At 43.7% G+C, this 14,772-nt stretch overlaps 1 protein-coding gene across 4 annotated transcripts in view; it reads left to right on the forward strand.

Moving 5' to 3' along the window:
* The first annotated feature begins 228 nt into the window (after positions 1–228).
* The window catches only part of MTR (5-methyltetrahydrofolate-homocysteine methyltransferase), a 117,743-nt gene continuing 103,199 nt past the window's right edge, over positions 229–14,772 (forward strand). Inside the window, exons 1-2 of one of the 4 annotated variants that reach the window (XM_032608645.1) lie at positions 229–711; positions 9,457–9,671. In XM_032608645.1, coding sequence (XP_032464536.1) covers positions 9,462–9,671 — 210 coding nt within the window. In that variant the 5' untranslated portion in view covers positions 229–711; positions 9,457–9,461. The remainder of the gene's footprint in view (positions 712–9,456; positions 9,672–14,772) is intronic. The other 3 variants (XM_032608641.1, XM_032608642.1, XM_032608644.1) reach the window with 3 other exon arrangements.

Here is a 14,772-nt window from a genome sequence, read left to right on the forward strand (position 1 = left end):
CCAGAAACCCCTGGGGGCAAAGCCTCAGGTGAGTGGTTGAGATCTAGCAGCCCATAGAGCCGCGACGAGCTCCTACAGACCAATCACGGGCCTGAAGGGCGGGTCCTCCCACGCTGAGGCTGGATTGCGCGCAGAAACTAACAGTACTCTGAGTTTCCCCAAACCCTGAGGGGAGTCAGAGTCTCGGCCGGCGCCTCGGCCGCCACGTCGTCCTCCTCTTCGGGTCTATCCCGCGCCCTCCCGGCGACCCGGCCTCCGGTCGCGCGGGTCTAGCCGCCAGGCCCTTGCCGAGGACAGGCCAGGTGGCCGAGAAGAAAGCACGTGCTTGTGCAGTGGTCTGGGCCAGGGGTCCGCCTGTCGTCGCCGCGCCGCGCCAGGGTCCTGAGGGGAGGCCCCTCCCTCATTGTCCCCCGGACTCCGGCCTTCTGTGAACCACTGGCCCCGCGCTGGCTGGCGTGGCTCTGGGCCGTCACGTGTGGAGGGAGGGTGCGTCTTCCCCGCCGCGTCCCCGGCCCGAGGAGGAGAGGACACCGCAGCATGTCCCCCGCGCTCCACGACCTGACGCCATCCGGTAACGCTGCGACCCGCTCTCCGCGCTTCGGTGATTTATTGCCTCCTAATCCCTGGGGTGATTCAGTCACCACCCGGAGACACCTGGTTAGGTTTCCCCGTGGGCGGGCGGCGCCTTTGAACTTGCGGAGGAGCCCTGAGGTACCACGTTTCCTTGCTGCGTTCCTTTCCTCCACCCATTTCCCCCTTCCTCCCCAGGCAAACAAACCATCAAATCCGTAGAGCACACCCCCTACCCGCAATGCCCCCGAAACACATTCTGAACGTCAAGGTAACTACACTTTGCAGTTTGACGTAGCATATTCCTGCAGGGCCTTATGGAAGTTTTGCATGATTGCACGTTCTCATTCAGAATATGTTTACTGAGCACCTAAGCCAAAGAAGGTTCAGGCGCTGAGAGGTAAGGAAGCCCAGAGAACTATTTAAAACTGCGTTGAAGTTTTATTTTCCACTTCAGTAGGTCGGGATGTGGTACACAGTACACAGTACACAGTAGGTCGGGATGTGGAGTAATAATCCTGAGTGATTTTGATGTTGGTAGCTCCGGCATCAACAATGAGGAGAAAAAAACGAACAAACTAGTTTAGCACAAGAACAGAATATATTTTCAGCTTTAAAATGAACTCTGGGCCTTTAATGCCGTCCCTGATTATAATTTGTGGACAAATACACCCATAAAAACATGTGAGGTATGAAGTAGAAAATGAAGAAACAAGAGAATCAGTAATAAGGACGGAACAGTAGCAATGCTATGACAGATGATGCTCTTCAGCTCAGGGAGGAGCGTGAAGACTGAATTCATAACTCAGAAATTTTTCAGAGGTGAGCTAGTGACCCTTTAGATTGTAAGGTCCTGATAAATGGGACCGTTAGAATTGTTCATGAAACAAGTGGAACTATGACTGAGAAACATTTGATCACTGTTGCTATAAAGTAAGACCTGTATCTCTCGCAGGGGTGTCATTTATTTATTTGAACAATATCTCTTACCGATGACTTCTGGCCTTCCCCTCCCCGTTTAATTAAAAAAGGAGGTATGGGATTTCCCTTATCCAGCAGCAGAATGCCTCTAAAGATTTAGAATAGTTTGAATATTGAGTGATCTTTGTACAGCAGATGAAAGGAAAATTGTTGAGTATTTGAATGTAGCTCAGCTCCCTGACCCCAAGGCTCACTTCTGCAGCTTCTCTCTGTGTGGGCAGCCTGTATGTTGGGGTGAGAATCAGGTTTTAACTTCCTAAAAACCCTTACTTAGTTACTTATTGGTGTCCAGTCTTAGTGAAGCTCTTTAATGAAGAACTGGAAATTCTTGAATCTCGAGGTCAGGCCTTAAGCCTAAATGTCCATGACCTCAGACCATGGTTGTACCCGCTTAGGAAAGAGGCTGGTGGGCTAGCAAATACTTCTTGTGAGAAAAGTTTAACTACAGCTTCTAAACATTTCTTAGTTTCATCCTTGCTATCTATGTTATCTGGAACTCAGTTGTTAAGTGATTAATGAAAGAATGACTAAATGAGCCAGTGAATTGATATCAGCCAGTTACCTGATTCTAATTCTTCCCTGCCTTATTAAAATCAAAGCGGAAATAGTATATTTCAGAAATGGAACATTGCACAGCAGAGAGATGTCTACAAAGTGTAGCAAGTTGGTGCAACCTAGAAGTTAGAGATTCAAAAATGAAGTATCTTGCAAGGGACTTATAGGGCAGCAGTAAGATAGTCTTTAATACAGTAAAGTCAGGAAACTGCTGAGAATGTGTTGGGATCATTTGTTTACAATGCAGAAAATGGAAACTTCTTTTCCTTGCTCTGTGTGTTCCCCAGTTAGTGCAGTGGATATGGGAGTCCTAAATAAATCAGCTACATGGGATCATTCTATCCCCAGAGGAAATGTGTTCCTGACACTAATTTATTATCTAAAATCCTGTGTATTAGGGGTTTATTTGTTTATGCCTTCATCTTGTCATTCTTCAGGATGGTTCTTAAAGGTGATAGTATCTGACTTACCCACCTCAACATCTAATTGGTGTTTTAACCAGTTAACCCATGTTTGTTTATTCTTTGGAACACTTATTATGAATCACAGTATTATTACTGGGAAATAAAACGTTAGTGGTAGAAAAAAAATCACCCAAATAAACAAAATACATTGGCTAGGTCCTCTCAAACTGGGAAAAATACTGTGATCTCTTAGGCTCGCTAGACAAGGACTCTCTCTTCTGGACTGCATATCTATATAATACATATATATGTTAAACTTAAAAGTATTTCTGAGACACTGTTGTAACTAGTCAGTTAAATGAAGGACCTGCAAAACTTCTACTGTGAAAGATGTTAGGGAGAATCTGCTCTGTTTAGAACCTGACTAGTCAGGAGTAAAATGTACAGAATGTACAGAATGTTCTAGGGCTTCCCTGGTGGCGCACTGGTTGAGAGTCCGCCTGCCGATGCAGGGGACACGGGTTCGTGTCCCGGTCTGGGAAGATCCCACATGCCACGGAGCGGCTGGGCCCATGAGCCACGGCTGCTGGACCTGTGCATCCGGAGCCTGTGCTCCACAACGGGAGAGGCCACAACAGTGAGAGGCCCGCATACCACACACACACAAAAAATGTACAGAATGTTCTAGACCTAATGAACTGAATACAGATAAATACCAGAGGTTTGATTTGTTGTTTTTGTTGTTTATGGGAGAGCAGCATTTCAACAAATGCTCACCCTGCCAAGGGAAAGGAGAGTTGTTAAGGTGACTTACTCTTATGAGAAGGTTCTGGAGGAGCAATGGTGGTTAGAAGCCAGTGAAAGATAATCCCCTACTGGAAAGTCTTGCAGAACACATAAAGATTAGAACAGTGAACACTTATGCTAACAAATATGGGAGGAGGATCTTTTAGTTTCTCTTATGGTAAATCTTACGTTATCCCCCAAAGGATAAATAAACATGTGGAAAATGTAGATGCATTGGATTTTTAAGGACCTCAGTTGCAGAGGAGTTTTGGGTTCAATCCTTACAGTTTCCACTCATATTTTTTTTATTATGTGTTCCCTTTTGCCTCTATTTTCTGTTCACAATTCTCTTGCTCCTGTTTCACATACTTCCACATATTTGTACATTTCCTTGTAGACTCTAGTCTGTGTATGTATTTTTAATTCATATAAATCTAAACCTGGTAGTTAGTCATTTCTAACTTTCTCCCTCAATATTCTGTCCGTACAGTAGAGCAACACAGAGGTAGATCCGGCTACCACCCAGTAGTATTCTGCATGAGCATCCTGCACATTTGACTTTGCCATTTCCCAAGGTTGTCTGCAACTTGCCACTTCTATAAACATCCTCTGATTTGTTCTCTGTGGATCGATGGAGACTTTGTTTGGGAAATACCAGGAGTGAGATTGTTGGGTTTTCCTCATGCTTAATTTTACTGACTCCTGCTACGCTGCTCTCCACAATGGCAGTATCTGTCTATGTTCCAAAAAGCAAGAGTTCAGATTTTCTTTGGCATTATCCAGTCTTCTAATTATTGCCCATCCATTGTGTATATATTGGTTTTGTCTTGTTTAAATTCCTGTCTCTTTGATAGTTAATGAGTTGGAGCATCTCTTCATATACTTGTTGATTATTCAATTTTTCCTTCTCTTGGTTTGCTTATTCACATCTTTTGCCCATTTTTCTATTTGATTTCTTAATTGATTTGTAGGAGCTCCTGGTACATTATAGATGTTAGTCCCTTTCACTTACACCTTTTTTTTTTTTTTTTTAATTTTTTTTTCTTTGGCTGTGCTGTGCTGCTTGTGGAATCTGAGTTCCCTGAGGCGGAATCTTAGTTCCCTGAGGTGGAATCTTAGTTCCTCCTTAGTTCCCTGAGCAGGAATCGAACCTGGGCCCCCAGCAGTGGAAGTGCTGGGCCCCCAGCAGTGGAAGTGCGGAGTCCTAACTACTGGACTGCCAGGGAATTCCCAGTCCCTTTCAGTTATAGACATTGCAGAATCTTCCTCCAATTCATAATCTGTTTATTACTTTTGTCTGTGGTGACTTTCATTTAACAGAAATTCTTAGTTTTTTTTTTTTTTTTTTTTTTTTTTGTGGTACGCGGGCCTCTCACTGTTGTAGCCTCTCCCGTTGCGGAGCACAGGCTCAGCGGCCATGGTTCACAGGCCCAGCCACTCCGCGGCATGTGGGATCTTCCCGGACCGGGGCACGAACCCGCGTCCCCTGCATCGGCAGGCAGACTCCCAACCACTGCGCCACCAGGGAAGCCCAAATTCTTAGTTTTTATGTAATCAAATTCACCTTTTTTTTTTTAACATTATAGGTTGAGCTTTTTGAGTCTTTGGAAGTCTTTCCCTATGCTAAGTAATAAAGATATTCTATATTTTACTTTCCTTATTTTATGATATTGTTTTGTAGTATATCATAGTATTTGGTAGGCCAAATAATCTCTTCCTACTTTTTAAAAGTTAACTTAGCTCTTTCTGGACTTTTAGTCTTCCACATAAGTTACAGAGTAAGTTTATCAAGTTTCTCATAAAAATTCACATGTTTTGTCTAGAGTTTACAAAAAACCTTTGATCTCTTACATATGTGATGACTCTTAACAAGATATCACAATTTGTATGTGTGGGGATGGGGTTGTTTTATGGTAAATAGTGAACTATCTTTTTTTTTTCTGGCTTTGCCACGCAGCATGCGGGATCTTAGTTCCCTGATCAGGGATCGAATCTGTGCCCCCTGCAGTGGAAGCCCAGAGTCCTAACCACTGCACGGCCAAGGAAGTCCCTATAGTGAACTGTCTTACAGATTGAAAACAATCTATATTTCTGATTTGAGAAGTGAATACAGTGGAGGCCTCATGAAAAAATGCTTAGACCTCCTATGAAAATGGGAGAAGTGAGGTGTACTCCATTGTCAGATTTGCAGTGAGTAGAGAAAAGCCAAACCAACACTGATGAGCTAGACCAGGGTGGGAGGAGGTGGGGCATTTCTTATGTCCTTACGTTAATTTCTCCTTTCTTCTTCCTGTCTCCTTAAGCATCTGTGCAGGTGGTCAGTGGAGGAGATAGAAGGACAAAGACATGTAAATAATATGATACTGATTTGACTATTTTGCTGATGCCAAAGGCATATTTCATTGTGGAAAAGACGGGTTTTTTTTTCCTAGAAGGTTTGAATACTTTTTAAATTTCAGATGCATCACTTACTCCCCCCCCCCCCACCATGTCCACACCCTGTGCACCCACAGTTGGGTGATTCAGTCACACCTACTTAAGCTCACATGCTCTTATTTCAGGGTGGATTGCAGCTGCATTCTTTTAAGAAAAAAGGAACTCAGTTGAGCATATAGGTTAAAGTTTTTAATCTTCTCTCTTCTTATTCCCCATCTGAAAGGATCTCCATTTAAAAGTTTTCACCGAGTATTGTCTTCCCTCTGCCACATTCATGTTCATTTCCAAACCTGTAAACATGCCATCCCTGCTTCCTGCCCCAAGATGAACAGAGCTGATAGCTTCAGGCTTATGTGATGCTTTTTCATGGTCTGCCGGACACTGTAGTATATAGAAAGCAACCTTTAGAGTTTCAAGCCCAGCTCCACTTTTTATCAGCTATGCAATAATAATGACATAGTAAGAGTCATTAACATTTACGGGCTGTTTATGTGAAGGATATATGTCTCATTTCATGACTTGTGTGATTTGAGAGTCCCAGCTGTTAACATCTGAAATTTGCTTTCAAACACATTGTTTCATTCTCTTATCACACTTTCTGTGATAAAGGCGGGGCATATTTCTCCGTTTTTCAGAAACACAGTCTTGTCCAAAACCCCATAGCTACTTATGAGAGTGAGGACTAAAACCCCAATTTCTTGGCTTTTTTTGTCATCACCATTAACTTAATCATGTCAAATTCTGGGTGCTTATTAGCTGATAGGACAACCACATCATGGGGTGTCCAAATTAATGCCACACCTGAATTGCCTTTTTTAACTTTAGCTGGAAATGACTGGACCACTGCCGGATTGCCTACCAATCTTTCTATTATACATGTCTCATTAAGCCCTGCTTTTCTTCACATTCCCAGGAAGTGATTTTTTTCCTTTGGTACTTGAAGTACTACTGGTCAGATCATTGGATCTTAACTTTGTTCCTTTTTCAGGAAGAGTTTTCTTTCACCTGTCAGTTCAATAAACAGAATTAGCCAGTGAGTTGGTTTTGGAAAGGAATAGTAAACCCTGAAATAAGCATAATGTCCTTTGGGAAAGAAACCAGATATTGGCAAATTTGCCTTGCGGGTTGCTAGAGCAACCTTTCTGAAGCCTATTAGGAGTAACTCAGTCAAAATAGCTCTGTAGCCTTCATTTAGCTCCTGTTTCTGTATTGAGTACCTAAGACTCTGGACAGTAAGACAGTGCTGGCTTGTAAATTTGCACCCAATGCCAGCTTACAAATCTTCATACATTACTGGTTTGGGTTTTAGATGACCTTCTCTTCTTTCTCATCTTTCCTCACTTTTTGCTGTCTCAATTAAGGAAAGAGTTACTGAACACTTAGGTGCCAGGTACTGTCCTTGGTATTGCTAGGGACAGTGATCAGTTGGTGTAGTCACAGTCTTTTCCTCCAAGAGGCTCAAATAGCTTAGAGCCAGCTGCATTTTATTCCAGCTTTGTTCCACTTCTAGGGAGCACAGAAGGCCATGTTGACAGCAGAGGTGGGTGTCATTGTGATTTGTGGTGAATAACTTGTAACTTTGGTGGGCAGTAAGGGATTTTTTTTTTTTTTTTTTTTTTTTGCGGTACGCGGGCCTCTCACTGTTGTGACCTCTCCGGTTGTGGAGCACAGGCTCCGGACGCGCAGGCTCAGTGGCCATGGCTCACGGGCCCAGCCGTTCTGCGGCATGTGGGATCTTCCTGGACCGGGGCACGAACCCGTGTCCCCTGCATCGGCAGGTGGACTTTCAACCACTGTGCCACCAGGGAAGCCCGGCAGTAAGGGATTGATGAAGGTTTTTGAGCAAGGGAAGCAGCTGGTTTAAACTTGTACTTTAGGAAGATGAATCTGGTCGTGGTGCATAGGATGGGTTGGAATGTAGGGTGACCAGGTACAGTCACCCCGGTGGCCGTAATCTCTTACCTTTGTAGGACACTTGATTTTTTACAGAGCATCTTCATATCTGATCCCATTTAACCCGTAAGACAACTCCATGAGGTAGGATGAGCAGGTATTGTTATTCTCAGTTTTCATGGATGCAAACTGAAGCTCAGAGAGGATCTGTGATGGCTGGGATGTGTAGTAAGGGCTTGCAGAAAGGGTGGCACTGGGGATGGAAGGTGGGCCCAATGTGAATGCTTTTTTGGTTTTTGGGGGTTCTTTTGGCCATGCCACTTGGCATGTGGAATCTTAGTTCCCTGACCAGGGATCAAATCCATGCCCCCTTTCTGTAGTGGAAGTGTGGAGTCTTAACCACTGGACCACCAGGGAAGTCCATGAATGGCATTTTGGATGCCAGATCTATAGGGCTTGAGATCTGAGTAGATGCTGGTTATCAGGGCGAGTGAGGAGTCAGTTGACACTGAGGTTGTCAGGTCAGGCTTCTGGGAAGGGTGGTGCCATTCACAGAAACAGGGAGATCAGACAGGAAATTTGACAGGTTTGGATTTGGATAATAGATTGAGGGGCAGGTGGGTATTCTAGGGGGCCATCACAGGTGGACACCTTGAAATCTGGGTCTAAGATTGGAGCCAGTATTTGAGAATTCGAAGGTCGTGGGTGCCTTTGGAGAGTAATTGCGGTAGAGAGGCAGAGGAGGAAGCCACAGCGAGAAGACAGGTTGAGCTAGAGCTGCCTGGGGTTGGCGGGGGTGGGGGGGTGGGGGGTGGGGGGACGGAGTTGGAAGGGAGGAGCAGTGGGAGGTATGGGTGGCGCTGGTCAAGTGCTCTTCTTTAGGTGCAGAGGGAGCCGAGCTGCAAGAGGATTTTGAGGTGGAGGGGGGTGAATTTGAGGAGCTCCCCAAAGAAGACTCTTTTATACAGGATTAGGTGAAATCACCTGTGAGTGAAAAGGATGAGAAGGATTTGGTGCCAAAAGCAAGCAGAGGTTTGGGACAGCAGGTGTGGGAAGTGTTGAGAGTGCCGAGAAAAGGTGAACCAAACAAGAGGCTCCATGTTAGGAATTTTCAGTGACTCCAAACAGCATGGTTTTGTGGCTTTCCAGTAGTTCTTGGAGACCATAAAGTAGGATTGGAAGGAGTAGGCCTTGGGGCTTTTGAGGACCGGGAATTAGGAGAAGTCAAGGGCACAGGGAGAGTTGAGAAGCTCCAGGGTGTTAAGCAGTCATCGGTCCAGAGGTGGAGCAGGGGTGAGGAAAACCCTGTGTGTAGGCTACGTGAGTTCTGGCAGTAGGTGGGAGAGACCGTCAAAGTTAACAGTCTAAATGGCAGTTTGGAATTATTGATGGCTTTCAATTATCAAGCTAAATCTCCTTATTGAGGGGACGCATGCACAGAACCAACAGAGAGCCCTAAAGATGTTCTCCAGCAGGTGGCCTGGCCTTGTTAACACTGGGCTCTTTGCTGCCTGTTTTGCTCATCTTCGAAACAGGAACAGCTAGAGCCTTGCTCATCTTCGAAACAGGAACAACTAGAGCCTAGTTTAACCTTGGTGTGGTGCTTTACCAGTGATTCTGTGCTGTGTACAGTGTCCTATTTCATTAAGCATTGTTATTTAATGTAAACATTCTGGGGCAGCATTTTTCAAATGCCTCAAGGTTACAAGCACGTGTTTTATGAGCCCTATTTACTCCCTGTTGTGAGTTAGTATAATTTAGTCTACACTCCCTCTCCACACACGTTTTCCACCTTTCATTTTGTAAAGTCCGATTTTCACTTTCTTTAAAGCAGGAATGAAGAAGACCCTGCAGGATGAGATTGACGCCATCCTGCGGGAGAGGATTATGGTGCTTGATGGAGGGATGGGGACCATGATCCAGCGGCACAAGCTGAGTGAAGACGACTTCCGAGGACAAGAATTTAAAGATCACGCCAGGCCCCTGAAAGGCAACAATGACATTTTAAGTATAACTCAGCCTGATGTCATTTACCAAATCCATAAGGTAAAGCATCCCCAGGTTCTTATATTTTCATCCTGTCATTCCGAAAGGCCTTTGGTGTCCTGAGGGCAGACCACTGGGCCAAGTGCTCTGGGGGAGAGAGAAGAAAGGGGTGATTTGTTCGGACAGAGGTGCCTTATTCAGAAAGCAGGTTTTGGGCACCATATAAAAGTCGTATTGAGCATTCAAGATAAGGAAATGAGGAGGGCAGGTTTTCTGCCTTTGAGGCATTTCAACGACAGTGAAAAACCATAAAATCCTGGACAAATTAGGGTTTTTACCTACACTAACTAATTTAAGTCACCACAACAGCCCTGATGAAGTAACACTGAAAGGTAGTTGTTAGTCTCATTTTGTAGATTTGGAAACTGAGCACCTCAGAGTTTAAATAACTTGCCTGACGTTACAGAGGTTTACTGACTTGAAAACCCGTGTTCTTTCATGCCATTTTCCTGTCTTTAAAAAAACTGACTCGCCTTGGCCAGGGAACTGGGATCCTGCAAGCTGTGTGGCATGACCAGAAAATAAATAAATTAATAAAAATGGCCAGCCAACATAAAGAAACAGAAGCAAGTGACTGGGTATTGCTAGACTTTTAAACTTTAAAAGTAAGTGTAGGACTAAATTGTTTCATAGGTTATCATGGGAATTTCATAGGATTATGACTAGAAGAGATAACAAGGCGATTTAATCTGTTTTTCTGGTCTGCATTCAATTTGAAGGACAAACATATTTACCAGGGAAGTGAGAAGGTCTTATCTTTTGGAGAAGGGCATTGTTATAGGTGTTTCAGACTTCTTTTAAAAAAATTGAGGCATAATTGACAAAGAACATAACATTGGTTTCAGGTGTACAATGTCATGATTTGAAATTTGTATATACTGTGAAACGGTCACCATAGTAAGTCTAGCTAACATCTGTTACCCTACACAGTTGCAATTTTTTTTTCCTTGTGATGAGGATTCTTAAGATCTACTTTCTTAGCAACTTTCAAATATACAATACAGTAGTATTAAACATAGTCACCATGTTGTACATTACATCCCCATGACTTATTTATTTTATAACTGGAAGTTTGTACCTTTTGACCCCTTCATCCATTTCCCCTCCCCTCCACCCTCCACCTCTGGCAACCACCTTCTTTCTTTTTTATAGCTCAGTTATATTCCACTGCATATACATATAACATTTCCTTTATTCAGCCATCAGTGGACACTTAGATTGTCTCCATATATTGGCAACTGTAAATAATGCTGCAGTGAACATGGGGGTGCATCTATCTTTTAGAGTTAGTGTTTTTGTTTTCTTTGGATATTACCCAGAAATAGAATTGCTGGATCATATAGTAGTTCTATTTTTTTTTTTTTTTTTTTTTTCGATACGTGGGCCTCTCACTGTTGTGGCCTCTCCCGCTGCGGAGCACAGGCTCCGGACGCGCAGGCCCAGCGGCCACGGCTCACGGGCCCAGTCACTCCGCGGCATATGGGATCCTCCCGGACCGGGGCACGAACCCACGTCCCCTGCATCGGCAGGCGGACTCCCAACCACTGCGCCACCAGGGAAGCCCAGTAGTTCTATTTCTAATTTTTGAGGAACGTGCATTCTGTTTTCCATAGTGGCTGCACAGATTTACATTCCTGCCAACAGTGTGAGAGGATTCCCTTTTCTCCACATCCTTGCCAACACTTGTTATTTCTTGTTTTTTTGATAATAGGCATTCTGATAGGTGAGAGGTGATATCTTGTGGTTTGTTTTTTTTTTTAAGATGTTGGGGGTAGGAGTTTTTATTAATTAATTAATTTATTTTTGCTGTGTTGGGTCTTCGTTTCTGTGCTAGGGCTTTCTCTAGTTGTAGCAAGCGGGGGCCACTCTTCATCACGGTGCGTGGGCCTCTCACTATTGTGGCCTCTCTTGTTGCGGAGCACAGGCTCCAGATGCGCAGGCTCAGTAGTTGTGGCTCACGGGCCTAGTTGCTCCGTGGCATGTGGGATCTTCCCAGACCAGGGCTCGAACCCGTGTCCCCTGCATTAGCAGGCAGATTCTCAACCACTGCACCACCAGGGAAGCCCGATATCTTGTGGTTTTAATTTGCATTTTCCCTAAATGATTATTGATGTTGAGCATCTTGTCATGTACCTGTTGGCCATCTGTATGTCTTCTTTGGAAAAATGTCTATTCAGATCTTCTGCCCATTTTTTTTTTTTGGCCGTGCTGCGAGGCATGTAGGATCTTAGTTCCCCGAGCAGGGATCGAACCTGCACCCCCTGCAGCGGAAGTGTGGTGTCTTAACCACTGGACCGCCAGGGAAGTCCTGTCTTCTGCCCATTTTTGAATTGGATTGTTTGGATTTTTTTTTGCTACTGTGTTGTATGAGTTCTTTGTGTATTTTGGATATCCTTATCAGACACATGATTTGCAAATATTTTCTCCCATTCAGTAGGTTGCCTTTTCATTTTGTTGATGGTTTCCTTTGCTATGCAGATGCTTTTTAGTTTGATATAGTCCCACTTATTTATTTTTTGCTTTTGTTGCCTTTCAGACTCTTTTTTTTTTTTTTTAAACATCTTTATTGGGGTATAATTGCTTTACAGACTCTTCTTAAAGAAAAAAAAACTCAAACGAATCAGTGATTAAATGATTCATTGAGGGTGGAAAGGATTCTTCTCTTGGGTGGTCAAGACTTTGTTCTAGATAAGATGCAGAATGGTTTTCATTTGAAGAAGAACTAGGAATGCCTTTCCTTTGGTCATAATGGAAATTGTAGTTACTGGAAGATTTTAAGTTGGTTCTTGAAGAGTTTTGGTTCTACGAGTTTTTCTGCGAGGCCTGAGACTATGTAGTCAAATTGCATTATAAAATTCCAGTATATTGTGGATTGGGAATGCCATCATGGGTGTGAATTGCTTGGCGTGGGTACAAACATCAGTTCTTATTATGCAGTTGGTGAAATCACCACCCTCCCCCCAACCCCGGACATCCAGCCCAGCCCAGCCCATGACGTGTGGCTTTGTCCTTATTCAAGTGGATTATCACTAGAGTATGAGCTTCCAGAGAGCAGGAATTTGGGCCTGCTTTTCACTACTGAATCCCTACTGCCTAAAACAGTATCTTGCACATAGTAAGTCAGTAAATTTTTTTAAAAAATAAATTTTATTTATTTATTTATTTATTTTTGGCTGCATTGGGTCTTTGTTGCTGCACGCAGGCTTTCACTAGTTGCAGCGAGCAGGGGCTACTCTTCGTTGCGGTGAACGGGCTTCTCGTTGTGGTGGCTTCTCTGGCTGTGGAGCACGGGCTCTAGGAGCGCGGGCTTCAGTAGTTGTTGGCCGGGCTCACTAGTTGTGGCTCACAGGCTCTAGAGCGCAGGCTCTGTAGCTGTGGCACACGGACTTAGTTGCTCTGCGGATGTGGGATCTTCCCGGACCAGGGCTCAAACCTTTGTCCCCTGCATTGCCAGGCGGATTCTTAACCACTGCGCAACCAGGGAAGTCCCAGTAAATGTTTTTTGAGGGAATGAATTTTTGTCCTGTGAGTTAGATAGGCATGTAGATAGAACAGCAAGTTTCCCAAGATAGGGACATGAAGCAAAAATGACTGTAAATACCATAAGGTGTAACCTAGCTGTCCCATTCGTGGGGGAACATTGACTAGCTGGAGTTCTCTGGATGTAGAGACTGTGTCATGTTCATGGATGAGGAAGGGAAAAAGACTGGGTGATTTTCACACTTAGTTATTTCTAGTGGAGTTACTGACCATAGAGCTGATCCCCTGATACTTAATTTTAATGGAATGGCCAGGTCCTATTTGAAGTGTAAGTGTCTGACACTAAGCTTTTTTGATTGTAATGTAAGTGCCTGACATTAAGCTTTTGGTTGCGGAGGCATCGTTTCAGAGGCATCCATGTCAGTAAACACCCTGCCAGCTGTGTGACACATCTGCTAGCTAAACAGCCAGACCAGGAACCAGGCTTCCCCCAGCCATGAAATTCCCTTTTTAGAAAGCCCTGGGTAACCTCGATGAATTACCCTGCTTTTTCCTTCCTGAGCCCTAATTTCTGCTCTTAGGTTTTAAGTTCTCCAATAAAGAGTGAACCCACAAAACCCTAGGCACCCCTGCATTAACCCCAATAAAGGCAGAACCCCTGGTTTTCTCAGTCATTCCTGCCCAACCCCCACCTTCCCCCAGCTACCTCACTGTATGGCCCCGGGCATGCCTGTGAGTAATAAACCTTGTTTTTTTCAAAAGTTCCCTGATGGTTGTTGCTGAGGTGAGTCTTGCAATCATAATAAGAACCAGTAGCTCCAGTGTAGCAGTGGCATTGGCTCGGTCCTGGCTCAGCACAGGCGGTAAGGGCCTATGTGAGTGCATCAGGCATTCCTAGCCCATCGCTGTTGGTAGGCTGAGACCAACAGGAACCAATATTTAAAACACCTGTTGGTAGCCTGTGGCCTTGCTGTCATTAATGGCCTCCTTTAATCTTGACAGCTTTCTATTGATTCATGGGAAAACTGAGGAGGAATTAAGTAGCTTGCCCATATCACACGTGTTTTAAATTGGTGAGAATAGGCTTGGAATCTCAGGGTTGTCATATCCAGGGCTCATGAGTGGGATATTGTTCTGGGAAAGAAGGTGGAGAGAAAGGGTAAAGAGCTAGAAGAAACACCTTTTGAACTTTATATTATTTAAAAATTTAAATCTACACACAATTGGAGAAAATTATAATTAGGAATTTAGAAATATTTTTTCCCTAATTATAAAGACAATATGTGTTCATTGTTACAAAAATAAAATGTCTAGCTAGATGCTATAGAAAGCATAAAGGAGAAAATTGAAACCACCTGTAATATTGATACCAAGACATAATTGCCATTCACATATTTTAATTTATATTTCAGTCTAGTTTTCTGTGTTTGGATTTTTAAAATTAAATTGGGAATATTATTGCTTCATACTATTTTATAATTTGCATTTTTTACTTAATACCATGAGCATTAAATATCCTGAGAGATGGTTTTAATAACTTCATAATAATCTATTCTACATATATATCATCATTTACTTAACCTTATTCTTAGGCATTAAGGTTGTTTTCAGTTTTTCTTGC

Source organism: Phocoena sinus, chromosome 16 (assembly GCF_008692025.1).
Source record: "Phocoena sinus isolate mPhoSin1 chromosome 16, mPhoSin1.pri, whole genome shotgun sequence".
In the NCBI taxonomy this organism is placed as follows: domain Eukaryota; kingdom Metazoa; phylum Chordata; class Mammalia; order Artiodactyla; family Phocoenidae; genus Phocoena; species Phocoena sinus.